The sequence below is a fragment of the Callionymus lyra genome, chromosome 5, assembly GCF_982586985.1.
Source record: "Callionymus lyra chromosome 5, fCalLyr1.hap1.1, whole genome shotgun sequence".
Lineage (NCBI taxonomy): Eukaryota > Metazoa > Chordata > Actinopteri > Syngnathiformes > Callionymidae > Callionymus > Callionymus lyra.
In genome coordinates this window covers 7,428,576-7,443,839 of record NC_141822.1, presented here as the reverse complement: position 1 = coordinate 7,443,839, position 15,264 = coordinate 7,428,576, and the positions used below count along the sequence as shown (strand labels likewise).

General features: G+C 37.0%; 1 protein-coding gene across 1 annotated transcript; it reads right to left on the bottom strand.

Moving 5' to 3' along the window:
- Positions 1–643: 643 nt before the first annotated feature.
- Positions 644–10,905, bottom strand: LOC148079190 (O-acyltransferase like protein-like). The gene is made up of 15 exons (XM_087792418.1): positions 10,779–10,905; positions 9,772–9,905; positions 9,092–9,174; positions 8,878–9,009; positions 7,974–8,167; positions 4,059–4,259; positions 3,906–3,987; positions 3,724–3,825; positions 3,488–3,650; positions 3,288–3,367; positions 3,011–3,094; positions 2,776–2,899; positions 2,510–2,696; positions 1,175–1,317; positions 644–1,095 (listed from the first exon to the last, which is right to left on the bottom strand). Exons 1-15 carry the CDS (start codon positions 10,903–10,905, stop codon positions 997–999), a joined length of 1,935 nt encoding a protein of 644 aa, XP_087648544.1. The 3' UTR covers positions 644–996.
- Positions 10,906–15,264: the final 4,359 nt, after the last annotated feature.

The window sequence follows — 15,264 nt, the reverse complement described above, 5'->3', positions numbered from 1 at the left end:
TTCTGTGAAAAAAGGTTCTACCAAATATAGTAAAGTATCTCCCTTTTATGGTCCTCATGTATGTAACATCCGGGACCTCTTTCACCCCAAAGTTGAGACATGTTGGAACATTCTCGAGTTACATTTTAAAACTGATCCTGAAAGAAACTGGCAGCCAGTGAAGAGTTTTGGGGAAATGTGAGTTCTTCTACTAGAGCGGCTCAGAATTCTCTCTGCAGAGTGTTGTATTAACTGCAGGCGAGACAGCACCTTCTTGATTACACACCAAAATAAACTGTTACAATAGTCTAAACGAGAAGACGCAAACACATTTTCCTTTAGTTTAGAGATTTTACTCAGTAACAAACTGGTCAGCTTTTTTGCAGTGTTGCAATAGAGACATGTCTTTGTCAAATACAACAACAAGGTTTCTTAAGCTTGATTTGACACACTTGCCCAAGTCACCCAAGTACTGACTCAGAATAATTAGATTTCATATATTTATTACAAATATTATAATTAGAATGATTCCAAATTATCCAAAACAAATAGTTAAAAGCTGAAACAGGAATAGAGAGTTACAGAGCTTAAGGAAGAAATTCAGGATGGAACAGTTTAGTTTTTAGTTTATATTGTAAGAGGAAGACAAAGTTGCTATAATTTATGGAAGGCAGGACGAAGAGTTTTCAAGACTTTTGGAGCAGAGCGACTTAAGGCCCTGCTACCCATCGTGTCGAGGCTGGCAGAGGGTACAGAGGTGGATTGAAGAGGAAGAACGGAAGAGCCATGTCCAGGACGTCAGACAGGAAGGGGAGAGTGAGGCTTTAAATGACCATGAATGTGAAAAGGAGCAGATTTTAGTTTATTCATTGTTTGATGGGAAGCCAGTGGAGGTGCTGGAGGATGGGGGTGATGTGATAGGCCTTGGGTGTGGGCGGCCGAGTTCTGCACCTATATTATTATGGAGGGCCTTCTGAGGGTGGCCAAAGGAAAGGGAGTTTTAATCCACACCTTTTTTCACTTCCACTTGAGAAGAGCAAACGGTTTCTCCACCAGCACAGTCAAAACATAGGCCAGGACAATGGAGAGCACGACGTGACCAAAGTAGAAATACATCTAGAGGTAGACAGAAAAAAAAATACAATGAGAAATACATGTCTGTTTGTTAAGCATTCTTGAAAAAAAAATTACTTACAAAGTTGAATTCTAAAAAGTGGATTGGAGTTTCTTGTAGAAAATAATATATTAACATGACGAAGGGATTAACAAGGTAGCAGGCGTAGCTCAGGTTCGAAATGGGTACCCAGAACTTCAGTGAAAGGAATCTCATGATTAAACCTAGAAACACAATAAAATATTATTATATACAGATTTCTTCACTCGACAATAATTCAATTTTGAGTATTGGATTAAATTTACTCCACCTGTTTGTTTAATATGCAAATCACAATTAACGTGAATTTTGACAGATTATGTTTGATGGTATGTTCTGGAGTAAACTATCTGAGCGTCCACTATCACAGTCAAGCCATCAGACGCTAAATTTGGAGTGCCCGTAACGACAGAACATTACGGTAGCAGTGAACAAGATTTAAAGAAATATCCGGGAGAAAAAAACTTTTAAGAAAGTGAAATAATGAATCCTTTATTCAGGTTTCTGCCAATTAAAACATCTTCTCTCGTTTTAACAGAGCCCTCGTCATTTTCAAGTTCATTCAGTAACATTATCCCCTATGACATCAAAAGCCTAGATTGCTCATGGCTAAAACAAACAGCTATGATCCAGAATATCCTTTTCTTTTTTCTCCATGATGAAAATCAATTTGAAATGTTTGTTTTGTTTTAAGGAACACCAGAGCACAGAGACCACTCTGGTTAGAGTTGGCATCCTGACTCAGGCTCTGCCTAAACCAGCCCCTTTTCTTATGCTGCTAAGGGCTTAAATTGTTGGAGTTTTTAGACACCAAGCTCTTCCTCTCTGCGACCTTCTTCCCTGCATAATGTTCATCACCTGTGCAATTTAAACCCACACATTTCTTCTTCTTCACTCACAAAGCTCCACCTCCACTTGTCGAGCTGCTGCTGCATCGAGTATCTCCTCCACAATAATGTCAGTGGACCAAGATTTTTCTCCATGACCCTCCCTGAATTGCTGTTCTACGCTATACTCTCTTTTCTCCAACTGTATTGTATCGTCCCTCACTCTTTTATTCATCCACCTGTATAGCTATCCACCCCTTCAGCCAGTCACAGCAGGAGGCCGTCCTATTGAGTCTGGTTCTGCTCTAGGTTTCTTCCTTCTAAAAGGTTTTTCCTCACTGCTGCCACGGTGTGATTAACTTATTGTTTATTTGTGGAATCAGTTAGTTCTTTCAATATAGTCTTACTTAAAATGTAAAGTTTCTTGAGATAATTATTGAACTTTAAATAAAGTTACATTTAATTGCCTGACAGAAAAAAAATATCCTTCCTTATTTAAACCAAAAGGATCTGTAGTTAAACAGTAAACGAGAAAAGCAGGTTTAGGTACCTCCACAGCCTTCTTCACAGGCTAATATGACCAAGGAAAGAGCCATCGCCCAGACAGGTCTTTGTAAACCCTGGTAAATGTACTGGGCTACTGGTGGATGCTGTGGGACATGTATGAACACAAAGCACAGTCCCAACACCAAAGCCAGGACTGACAAAGAGCATATCCATGCAAGGGCCACCTGCCACTACAGCAAGACAGAAAAAATAAAATGAGATTCAGAGACAAACAATGGGTTACAAAATAGCACATCTCCAATCGCCTACCTGTTTCTTTAAAAGCATTTCCTTTCTTATTTTCAGGTACATTCCAAACATGATTCCAATTAAAAATGGTCCATATCTCGAATAAGGTTTGACATAGTACAGTCCAACATAATCCTCCATTGAACTGTAATAACATACAGGTGTATATCTATAAGATGTTGTTTTATGGTACGTGATATTGAAAGAAAACAATTTTGTTTTGATTACATATTACAAACGGGTCTGTAACACTCACCGACAAACTGAAATCACAACAGTACCTGTGACAATCACCATCATCAGCAGGCCGACACACAAAAAATAAAACACAACTTTTTTCCTGACAAAGAAAACAAAATTATTAAGATAGAAAAATTTAATTATGGTAAATATCATGAAGTCAAATACATTTATATAGATATTTTTAAGATTATTCTTATTTTTAATTCAAATCTTTGATTAGCCAAACGTACATAGAAACAAAAACAAAGTAAAAGTATTTAAAAAATATATATATAAATAAACAAACATACTTTCTGTAGGCAAGGATCAGTAGAGGGGTTGTGGCGTAGCATTGCATGTCAAGCGGGATGTACCATGTCCAAGGAAGACACTTTTGGTGATTTGGTGACAAGGGTGAAAATGTGCTAGTTAATGATGAGTAAAAATGAAATGATACGAAAGTAGTCGGATAAGAAATCATTGGCAAATGAGTTTTGTTTGACTGACTTACAGTTAAAATGGTTGGGAATAGATTGTTAATCATCAACAGGTTTGTCCACCATGTGTCACATTGTATTTCGTTTTGACGCAATTCCAGGCCATAAGGTCCCTCATTGAAGACAGAAAAAACGCCAACATGAAGTAAAATGAGAAACATATGGAGGGGCTGGATCCTGCAATGACATTAATATAGCATGACTTCACTATTAATTTATTCAAGTAATTCTTGTTCCTTTTAAGTCTAACCTTCTGATCCTCTTGAAGAAGTAATCTGCCACAAGACCTACACTCATGGTGTCATCGTTCCTCTGGATTGAGCTCAGAAGACTTCTGGCACTTAACAAACCCCTGAAACAAAAAGACAACATTATAACAATGCTTTTTCTTACAAACTATAGTCAGTTAGTTATAGTTAGATAGTGCCTCACCCCAAAAGCAAAAAACTGTCCACAGCCAAGGTATACAGAGGGGGGTTAGTCTTCAAAGATGCAAAATATCTTGTGCTGTTATCTGTGGTTGAAACATTTTTGACTTAAATAAAATCCCCAAAACCTTTATACTTTCTGAGATTGCAGTCATACCAATATAGTAAAAGGGTAAGTATTCCAGAGTATGTCCATAGATGACCCATAATGTACTAAGTGCTCGGATGCCGTTCAAGGATGTGTAGTTATTCTTGACAGGGGTGCTGAAGATTCCCTTAGATGTCGTCTGTAGTGAGAAGGCCTGAAGAAACCGCTGCAAACAATGACGTACAAAGCCCTTCTTCTTTTGCTTGTGGTCTGAAATGAAATCCAATTATTTTAAATGTCAAATACAGAGACCTGTAAACACTAAATTGAATAGAGGGAATCCGCTTAAACAAAAAGCTTAAATGCTTTACGGCATATACCCACTTTCTGCATCCGTTTGAAAGATAGGAGTTGAAGTGACTATATGCTATCAGGACAGAGGCTGCAACAAAGAAACTTGAAAAGTTTTGTATAACGAGACAAAAAAGAAAACTACCTGGATAAGCTGTGATAAATGGATTGTAAAAGATTAACATTGGCTAGTGGTGTGGTGTGAAACAAACTCAAAGGTATAGTATAAAGGACACACATTTCAAAGACAGCAAACCGCAACATCTGAAATATAAAGTTTGGCGAAAATATTTAGTTGACGAAAGTCAGTCGTACTTAATCACAGTGGTTTTATTGTCTCAGTTTATGTGCATGTGACAGTAGTTTGTAATAATAATGGTTTCCTATGAAGTCCAGAACGGATGCACAAGTCCCACATACCCGTAACATGAGATGTTTACTTGTACAATTAAGTTGCATTGACATAACTACATATTCATACTCGTAATCCAGAAGGTACGCATGCGTAATTGAAGACTTTTTCAAGTTTACTTATGATTGAATCTGCTGTTCTCAATCACATCGAGAAAAAAAGACGAAACGTGCGCGTGCACACTTTTGCACCACTTCGATCGCCACTCCTACTTCTTTTTTCACCACTTGTAACTTTCCTGAAGTGAGGTGTAAACTCCCACCAGTCAAGTGCCGTCATAAACTGCTGCAGCACTCCTTCCTTCCTTTGACTTCATCGCTATAAAAACAGCTTCAGAACAAAACCTCTGTCACATCGAAGGCTTTTAAATTAAAGTCATAAGGAGCTCGACACTCGTACACTTAGAAATGTTAGATTAAAATTATTATACACTATACTATACGCCATACTTAAATTAATGCTAAAATATAATCAAAATATAAAGTATAAACTACTTGCTTGATCTAAGAGCTTAAACGTTGTAAGAAAAGCTTGAAACAGAATTAGAGACACGACACCGGTTATTTAAAACATCTGTGTATCTGCCAATCACACCCTCAATTGTAAATAAATTTCTGCATTTAGTTTCGTCTGGCTGAGTAAATCGATGTCTGGTGCTGTGTGAGTGGAATGAGTTGTAAATGGTTCCGCTTCTAAGGCAAAGAAAAAGATAGCTTGTTGTTGTTGTTGTTTTGTGGTGTGGTTTTCCATTACAACTCACGGTCTATATAGTAACCATAGATTTAATAAAATTGGCTTGGGAATTGTTTCGAGTAGCAAAATGCGCTCTTTTGGCACGTCATAGAGGCATCTATTTCACCCCTTTAGAGATCGCTTGAACCCCGAGAGTACGGATGGAATGTTTTCTTTAAAAAAGCTTTTCTAGATTGAATAATCAAGTTTTTTGTTATGGTTACGCTGCCTAGTGAGTACTTATATTATGATAAAAAAGAAAAACAAAATTTCTTGATTAATGCAACTTTAACGCTAATGTGTGTTTTTCAATTTTCGTGTGAAGAAATTCTTAAGTTTCTATTGGGTTAAAAAAGAGGTTTTTTCAAAGGGTAAAAAAGAGCTTTCTTGGTTAATTATTTTTAATCAAGTTATAGGTAAAAGTAGTTTTCTGGTCAATTATCTTAGAAACTTCTATTGGGTTAAAAAGGCGTTTTTGCTTTTGAGCTTTTTTTTTTTAAATACATTTTGTGATTAAAATATAGGTATTGAAGCGTGACAGGTCTCTTATAGAGAGGGAGACGAACAGTCAACCAGGTCACTGGAGTAATGAATGTCCTTTTTACCAGCAGATCAAAGCATATTACAAATCTCTTAAAATAAAAAATGTAGATATCTTTAATACACAGACAGTATTGGTGCTACTGATGTTCCTAGTTTGGGGATTCCGGGTTTTATGTCCTAATGGGGGACGCCCCGGGTAAATGAAAACGAAAAAGAAAAGAAAAATGAAAAGAAAAGCAAACAAAAACTGAAGAATGAACCTAAAACTTAAACTACACTAACAATAAGAATTAACTCATTTAGATTAAAACTAAAACTAAACTAAACTAGATTTAAAATAAACTAAAGAAGAAATAAAATAATAATAATAATAAATAATAAATAATAAAAAATAAATACGAACAACAAAACAAATGGGGTGAAAGAAGATGTATTGTGGTCGGCTTCATTGTGATTCCAAGGTGCTGCATTTGTTTGTTTTTGGTATGTGTATGTGTAATTAAGGGTAGAACGGATAAAACATGTCAAAATGGTGGACTCATACTGAAAAGTATGTAGTGTGAAGCAGGACAGACAGCCACAGTTTACAAGTTTTTACGACCATATGCATACTACTCACTTCTCTGAGTGTTGGGGTGGCTCTGTAATTTATAGTCCTTTTCCATGAGTTTTTTCCCAATCTCATTTACTACCTGAACCCTCAATCTCAACCCTTAAGATCAAAATCAGCGCTCCTGCTAAGTTCTAGTGTCCCAATTCTCAAAAATTTGAGGTTTGAGAGTAATGGCTGTAGTAAGCTTCTTAGGGACCTCCCTTGGTTAGTAAGTGGTATTCCAGAATTCTTTGCCCATTAAAACTGAACTCAATTTCAGTTAAAACAAGGAAATAACCACATCAGGCAGAGCTCAGATTGGCTGCCATGCATGTCGATCAAATGGTTATTGAGCCAATTAGTTGGCGTGCAAGAGGTCAGTCTCGGCAGACCTCTTTATTTTTTGGGATTGAGTTGTTACTGTTGGTACGTCCTACTCTGCTCCGTCTCCACATTGAACCACATTCTGAACATCGGAACTTGCAGTAAGATCTACGATGACCAATCTAGTAAGATCATGTATAACGTAAACCACTACTTCATCTACATTTTCATTACAAATCTACTAAAGACGCTAACGTTTGATACTGTGTATGTGTGCCATGATTACATGGCATACATTAATAATCAACATTCTCTTAAATACATCATCACTAATGGATTACGACAATATTACAGTTTTAACATTACCAATGTGAACTTGCTTTGGCTAGGCAAAGAAACCTACAACAATATGCATTTGAGGTATATTCTACATACCTGCGTTTTAATTCAGATGTATGGCCCCATCTTGAAGAACTTTTCTCTAGTGAACAGTTTAGCATCTGCAGCTGACAACCTTTAAAATATGCCTGAATCTCAAACAATGTTGTTTTTTTGTTGCCAAACATAACATCATTTCACATTGATGGATTTGGAATACCGCCGATAACGTATACCTATGTGTTCCATTTCCAAGTTTCCAAATAACCGTCGACACGCAGTTTTGAGGGCAAATGGCTTGAGGGTTTGAGATTTAGGTGTTAAGGGGGTGGTAAATGGGATTGGGCCTAAGAATCAATTTTACCAAACGACAGAAGAAGCTGACTATAAATTTTTGAAGCTCTTAGGTTATAGATAAACTTTATCACATCGAAAAACAACATTCAAAACTCGACAAAACTCACTTTGGAATAATAGAATTGACTAAGATTTGAAACAATATAGGATAAAAAACGGAAAAAAAAAAAAGATTCAGAAAGAGATGGTAGAAATGTGTTGTCTGTGTATTAAAGAGTGAGATCAATAACCTTCTGGAATATAGCATTGATAAACTTATTACACAAATCAATGTTAATGAGCAGATTCAACTTACTGTCTTGATGTAAACTGCAAAGAATCATTTCAGAATTTGAGGAATCATTCAAAATGCAATCTCCATGAATTTGCTCTTTGTCCAATGGGGAAGATTTCTCTGCTGACAGAAGTTTTCTTCTCATATGTTCCTTCAGCACAGCAGTAATCAGTGTTGCAACGAGAGGAAGGGCAACCAAAACACAACAAAGGACCCTGGGAGAGAAAATATAAATTAATCATTTAACTGCTTATGTTCAATCATGATGTAACCAGTCAGGGGGAGGACAAGACAGACAGGCAGTCAAACTGACTGATGGACAGATACATGAAGCTGATTCAATAAGTGAAGTGTCATTATTTTTGAAGGAACCTTCTTTGTGAAAGTCTGTTTTATATGGGGACAGACAGGCTGAAACACGAAAGTCACCTCGTTGGTGAAGGTCACGAAGGTTTGTGAATTACAATGAATATAAGATTAATATAATAATACGAGACATTTGTGTAAAACAGAACTGCTGAAAGGTATTGGTCTGGAGAGACTAACATATATATCCAAAGGAAAGAGAAAGGAATTCCAAAATCTCTGGAAACCATATATGAACATAAGAAGAAAGGAATGCACGAATAGAAAATGTATAACAACCTCGCAAATTTTGTTGTATTATACTTTTCTGTTTTTGAATAGGACTTTTTTTTTTTTGTGAACATGAATTTTTATGTACATATACCGTGCAGGTGTGAGTGAGTGGACGTATGCCTGTTTTTTTGTTTAGTGTCTGATAAATGTGTTTTTGTTTTGTATTCTTTAATATGAGAAAATGACAATAAATATATATTTAAAAAATATTAATAATACGAGAATTATTTCACAAACATAATTTCTTTTTTTTGGGGCCATTTGTGTATGGTGTTTGTTTACTCACAGACAAGTTATTCCGGAAGCATCTGGATCAATAACAGACGACAAACAACTTGTCTTCACTACATCCTTTGTAGAATTGTTAACTAGAATTGATGGTAAAAGAGGAATAAGGGATACCTCTCCAAACTTGAGCCTCCCTTGAAATCAAAAAAGGGAATAAAAAACTTATTTGATTATTGACAACATGTTTGTCAACTACATAATACATTGTTAACTTACCTTCAATCACCAGCGTGTTTACCTCTGTGTCTTTGCATGAGTCAGGAACACAAATCCCCACAAAAAACAGGAACTCTCCCTGTGGTGAAAATTTATTTTAGAAAATCCCCAAATGATAATAATTAAAACACACATTATTAGAAGAAAAAAAAAACACCACACAGAGGGAAAATAATTAAAGCACAAGGTTTTAAATGACTTTGACAAATCATGTTTAATTCAAAATGGTTGAAGCAGATTCTACTCCTTGATTTAATTTGGAACCACAGTATGATGTGTGTTATTTTGTTTATTTTGAAAGTTAAAGATATTTCACCTGAGTCCTCTTTTCTCCTCTCCCTGGGGCTTCACTTTGTACCCTTGTATTTGGATTTTGGATATTGGACTTCGTATCTTGCCTAAGTATTTAAGTTGTTTTTTGGGACGGTTTTTGACTTTTCTGTTTAGTGTTCAGAACCCCTTTCCTGGTTTTTCCTTCTTCTTTTTATTCCCTTTATTGGTAGACAATTTGGTTTTGGACTCTGGTATTTATGTTTTAAGATTTGGACTCTTGTTTGTGTTTGAACTTTGTATTATTAAATTGTACTATTTACCTGTTTTGACTCTTACTCGCACTTGGGTTCTGTTACATATAGATTTTGACAGCCTTGTTTTATCTTCTGTTTTGTATAATTACCTGTTTCAGAAATACTTTGCAGTATTGTCCAGAGAAAGAAGTCGCGTGGGCAGAGCGACATTCCGACATCAAGCCAGGTTGGTTGATGTTGCCTCCTTTTACGTTGCTTCCCATCTTTCCATATGAATCATACACTGTAAAGAGGTCACATTTTTACACAAGAAGATGCAAAAGTTACTTTCACTTATTTTATTTATAAACCATGTATGTTTTTAGTCAGTATGTGTTTTGCGGATGCCACGGCTGCCAAGAGTTTGTTGATTATTTATTTCATTTTGTTGGTTTTTATTTTCTTGAATGTCTGTTTAAGTCTTTAACTGTTTTAAGTGTCACAATTTAATTTATACTGTATGTCTTAATACATGCATATTTGACAATAAAAGAACTTGACTTGACTTGACACTTTTGCCCTCTAATGCATTGTTTTTCGGTTGAGTTTACGGTAATTTTAGGCAATAAATCTTTCACGTTGGAAGTGGCGGCGAGATTGCACCAGAGATCCGCTACTGACGGTTTTTTTGACCAATCTGATCGTTACTGACGGCATACAGTTATGAATTTTTTTTTTAAATCTTCAATTCAGAAACTGACATCTTGCCAACACTCAATTCTGCTTTTCCACAATTTTCAACAGCATGAACATTTTCTAACTGACTATACTTTGTGGATTTGATTTGATTGACTGCTCCTGTGTGGCAATCAGGTGTAGAAGAGTGTTAAAGCGTGGGTCGGGATGGCATCGTTGATTTATAAGAAGATAGAAACATATGCTTCTTTGACGACTCAATGTGAAATAAGAGAAGAAACGCTGATTGCATCAAAAAGACAATGTCTTGGTTCAGGACTCAGAAAATGGAGAAAAGTAAAGAAAGGTAAATCTACTTTTTAACTGAAAGCTGATGTATGTATCTGAGACCGGCAATATTTTATAAGCAGCTAAAATAATTAAAAGGAGAAGTTTGGGCATTGTTTAGAGGCATCAATATATTCAAGAATGTAGTACTTACTAGTAACTGCAAATTCTTTTGGATTTTCTTGGTGGAGCTCCTGAAGGAAAACATCAGTGTCATTCCTGCATTTGGTGAGTGCAGAGCAGCCCACGATCAGCAGCAGGAACAAAAAGCCCAAAACCATTTTAATGTCTCTCTGTGGAACCAATGCTGAGAATTTCCAAGTAATACCCGGTCAGCTCAAAATATTTCAATAAAGTCAATGTTTACATGAAGGCTGTCTCTTCAAAACCTAATTATCCAGTACAAAAATATTTTTCCAAATTATTCATTCCATTTAAATGACAAGATAAAAAACATGTTTCTATGTTTTAAAAAAAAGAGTAAATTCTGCCCTTAAAAGAATATATAGACGTATATCCAGTGATGATCAAACTGTATTAATACTGTGTGGATACAGTCACTTAATACGTGCTGGATTGTGAAGGATTTTACATGCAATGACGCTTAACACAAACGTAAATGTATAGTATATATTTTCCTCCAAGTGTATAAAAATGATATCATTTAAGTTATTTCAGAGTTTTTTAAATTAATTAATTTTTTTAGACAAACTCTTGTAAAAAAAACTCTTGCATGGCACTGAGGATGCAGAATTTGCAAGCATGCATAGAGGTTCCAATATGTGGATTGATTCAAACACCAATATACTGTTAAAGAGGATCTTTGAAATGTTTCTCTCCGACATGAAGCTATTGACTTCAATAAAGGAGTCGGCAGTTGCATTTGTTCATAGTAAAGCTGCTGCCATAGAGTTTCTAAAAGAAGAAAAACCGCGTTAGCAAATACATGCCAAAATAAACTGACAAAACTGAACATTGCAAACAAATATTTTTAAATGGATTAGTCAAATATTTTTGTTTCATATGTCAAACAACATTAACTGATTCCACAAGCCTCCAGCCAACACAATTAGTTATTTAAATTAACCAATCATTCTCGTTTAGAACGATAAGAAAGGGGGCACAGAAGGTCCTCTGGTGAAATGAGCAAGAATGGCTGAGGGATGTTGGATGTTGCTGCGATTAACAGTATGAGCTGTGCTGCACCTGAAAATCCCAAAATGAAAATATCTGACAAATGCATGAAAGATATCAATTCAATTAATTTTTCTATTTACTTGCACGAGTCTGCCTAATCTACAGGTACATCTAAAAAAAATTGAATATCAGGAGATAGTTAAAAAAAATGTTGTCTCTCATTTCAGAATGTGAAACCCATTTTTTTTTTTAATACATATTCATTACACATAGACGGAAATATTTCAAACATTTATTTCTTGAAATTCTTTTATAGATAATGAAAAACCAAAATTCAGTCCCTCAGAAAATGAGGATACTTCATAAGACCAATGAAAAAAATATATTTTAATTAGAAAAGGCTTCTGAGAAGTATGTTAATTTCCATGCACTCAATACTTTGTTGGTCCTCCTTTTGTATGAATAACTGCATTAATGCGGAGTGGCATGGAAGTGATCAGCGTGTGGTACTGCTCGGGTGTAAGGGAAGCCCAGGTTGCTTTGATAGCAGCCTTCAGGTCATCTGCATTGTTGGGTCTGGAGTCTCATCTTCCTCTTGACAATACCCAACATATTCTCTATGTGGTTCAGATCAGGTGAGTTTGCTGGCCAATCAAGCACAGTAATACTATGATCATTGAACCAGCTATTGGTACTTTTGGCAGTGTGGGCAGGGTCCAAGTCCTGCTGGAAAACACAAAGAATATGGATTTTTCATTACCTCTGGTGTATATTTTATACTTGATTGGCGAGGATCCATGTTGCTGTCTCCGGTCGAGACTCAAAAGCATTGACTCCCTCAAACCTCTTCTTATTTGCTTCATTTGGCCAGTGTTCTGGCCAACAACCTTATTAAGAAGATCATTTTACACATTTGATGTCATCATCATGTCATTTATTTTAGGAAAAATATTTACATAAGTATATAGTAGTACAGTAATTCATTTCAATTACATTTTTTTGTAAGTGTCTTAACAAAGTTATCTCAAGACACTTTACAGTTTAAGTAAGACTAAAGTGGAGAAAGGAAAAACAGATCCAGGGAACTCAACAAAGAGTAAAACAAAGTTTGGCGAGGAAAACCCTCTTTTAGAAGGCAGAAACCTCGAGCAGAACCAGACTCATTGTTGACGGGTTAGGGAGGAAGGATGGGGGGGTGGGGGTGGTAGAAAGGTATACAGAGAGAAGAGTGAGGGAGGATACAGTGAGAGAAAAGAGGAAAGTATAGAAGAGTCCATGGAGGTGCTGGAGAGAACTCTGGAGTTCAGTACAATACAATACAGTTGTTTTTCATGTCAGTGTACCTCAATGTTTAAAAGGAGGCATCCAAGTTGACGTGACTTATAAGGCTACGTCAACAGGGGGAGTTGTTAGATTAAAATTATTATGTACATATACGCCATACTTAAATCAATGCTAAAAGATAAACAAAATGTATAAAGTATAAATTACTCGCTTGATCTAAGAGCGGGAACGTTTGACTAAACATTCACAATCAACATTCCACTCAGACTTATTCACACTGGTTCTAGGCAAGCTTGGATCAGAATTAGAGATACGGCACCGGTAATTTGAAACATCCTCCTATTTGCAAATCACACCTAAAATTGTAGATCAAAGAACGAAGCAAGACACACCCGGGAAAGGGGGGCTAAAAGACGGAAGAGAAGATAAGCCCCGCTCGAGAACAGTTGAATGATTAGATTACAAGAAAACATATTAGAATGTCAGCCGGAAAGAGACGACCTCCCAGACGGGAAATTTGCCTTAAATATAGCGATGTTTCTACAGCTCGGGACCTTTTCTCCTGGGGCTAGTGACCTGTACAGTCGCGGGGACAAAGTGCGTCCGGTCGATCGTAATTGAAAGCTTGTATTTCGTTTACTTGGAGCGGCGAATAAACGACCCGCTACACACTCTGGATTTGTTCATCTTTCTCCACGACGCGAAGTATAAGACCCGGGACAGAAGTGACGCTGTGTTGGAGCGACGGAAGCGTCTCCGTGTTTTTATCGTTTTATGTCGTTAATTAAATTAACGCTAAAAGATAATTCACACCTTGGGTCGTGGATCAAAGAACAAAGTGGGACACATCCAGGAAGAGGGGGGTGGGGCTGGAAGACGAAGGCCCCCACCCGAGAACATTTGAATGATAGATTGCAAGAGGGCAAGTTAGGAAGTTCGATTTGTGGGTGATCGAGACACATGCAACTTGAAAGAACCATTTGCCCCGAAAGAGACAACCCCCGGGGCGGGAAATTGGACTTAAATATTGCGATGTTTCTACAGCTCGAGACCGTTTCTCGGGGGGCTATTGAACTGTAGAGTTGCGGGAAGTAACTGCGGACGATCGATCGTAAAGCTTGTATTTTGTTTGACTTGAAGCGGCGAACAAACGACCTGTGACACTCTGCATTGACCATTTCTCTCCACAAAACAAAGTATAAGAACCGGAAATGACGGCGCATTGGAGCGACCAGAACGGACTCCTGTTTTGACCGTTTTAAATGGTGCCTTGACGACGGATTCGTGGTGGAGAGTCTTGAGCAAGGAACAGCGACTGATTAAAGTTTTCTCAGCCAAACGAACGGGCCCAAACTAAGGTAAGCAGAAAACCTCTTATAAATTTCTGCATTTAGTTTCATCTGGCTGAGTTAATCAATGTCTGAGTTGTAAGTTGAATGGGTTGTGAATTGGTTCCGCTTGTAAGGCAAACAAAAAGAAAAAGATAGCTTGTTGTTGTTGTGGTTTGGTTTTCCATTACGACTCTCGGTCTAAATAGTAACCATAGATTGAATAAAATTGGCTTGGGATTCTTTCGAGTGGCAAAATAAGCTTTATTGAAAGTGTCCAGTGACATCATGATGTCGGCTGACTCGGGTAAATTCACTGTTCTGGTTCTTTTGCATCTGTCTTCAGCCTTTGACACAGTTGATCACCAGATCCTGCTGAGAAGACTGAGGGATGAAGTGGGACTGTCTGGGTCTGTGTTAGAATGGTTCTCATCTTACCTTTCTGGGCGCAGTTTTAGTGTATCTGCCAATCAAATGAGGTCTGAATCGGCAGATCTGTTGTGTGGAGTCCCTCAAGGTTCTGTTCTGGGTCCTTTATTGTTTTTGCTGTACTTGATTCCCCTCGGTAAAATTATTCAGAGATTTCCAGATGTTTCTTATCACATTTTTGCTGATGACATCCAGCTCTACTGCTCTTTTGATCCAACTGAGCCCCAGAGGCTGAACAGCTTAGTCAATTGTTTGCTAGAAATCAAACAATGGCTGAGTGAAAACACTTTGCAGCTAAAAGTGGACAAAACTGAAACACTGGTGATTGCTCCTGATGATAAGGTTCCAGGGTTGAGTCAGAAAATGTTTCCTTCAACTGAGAAAAATTTCTAAACTTAGGAAAATGTTGTCGGAACATGATCTGGAGCTTGTAATCCATGCGTTTGTTTCTTCTCGTCTGGA

Excerpts from the sequence above, each read along its gene's own strand:
- LOC148079190 (XM_087792418.1), bottom strand. The coding sequence starts at position 10,905 with ATGGTTTTGGGCTTTTTGTTCCTGCTGCTGATCGTGGGCTGCTCTGCA. Across the intron at positions 9,010-9,091 it reads ACGCTGGTGATTGAAGGTAA|GCTCAAGTTTGGAGAGGTAT; the intron begins GTTAACAATGTA and ends ATTTCAAGGGAG. Across the intron at positions 1,318-2,509 it reads CTGTGAAGAAGGCTGTGGAG|GTTTAATCATGAGATTCCTT; the intron begins GTACCTAAACCT and ends TTGTGTTTCTAG.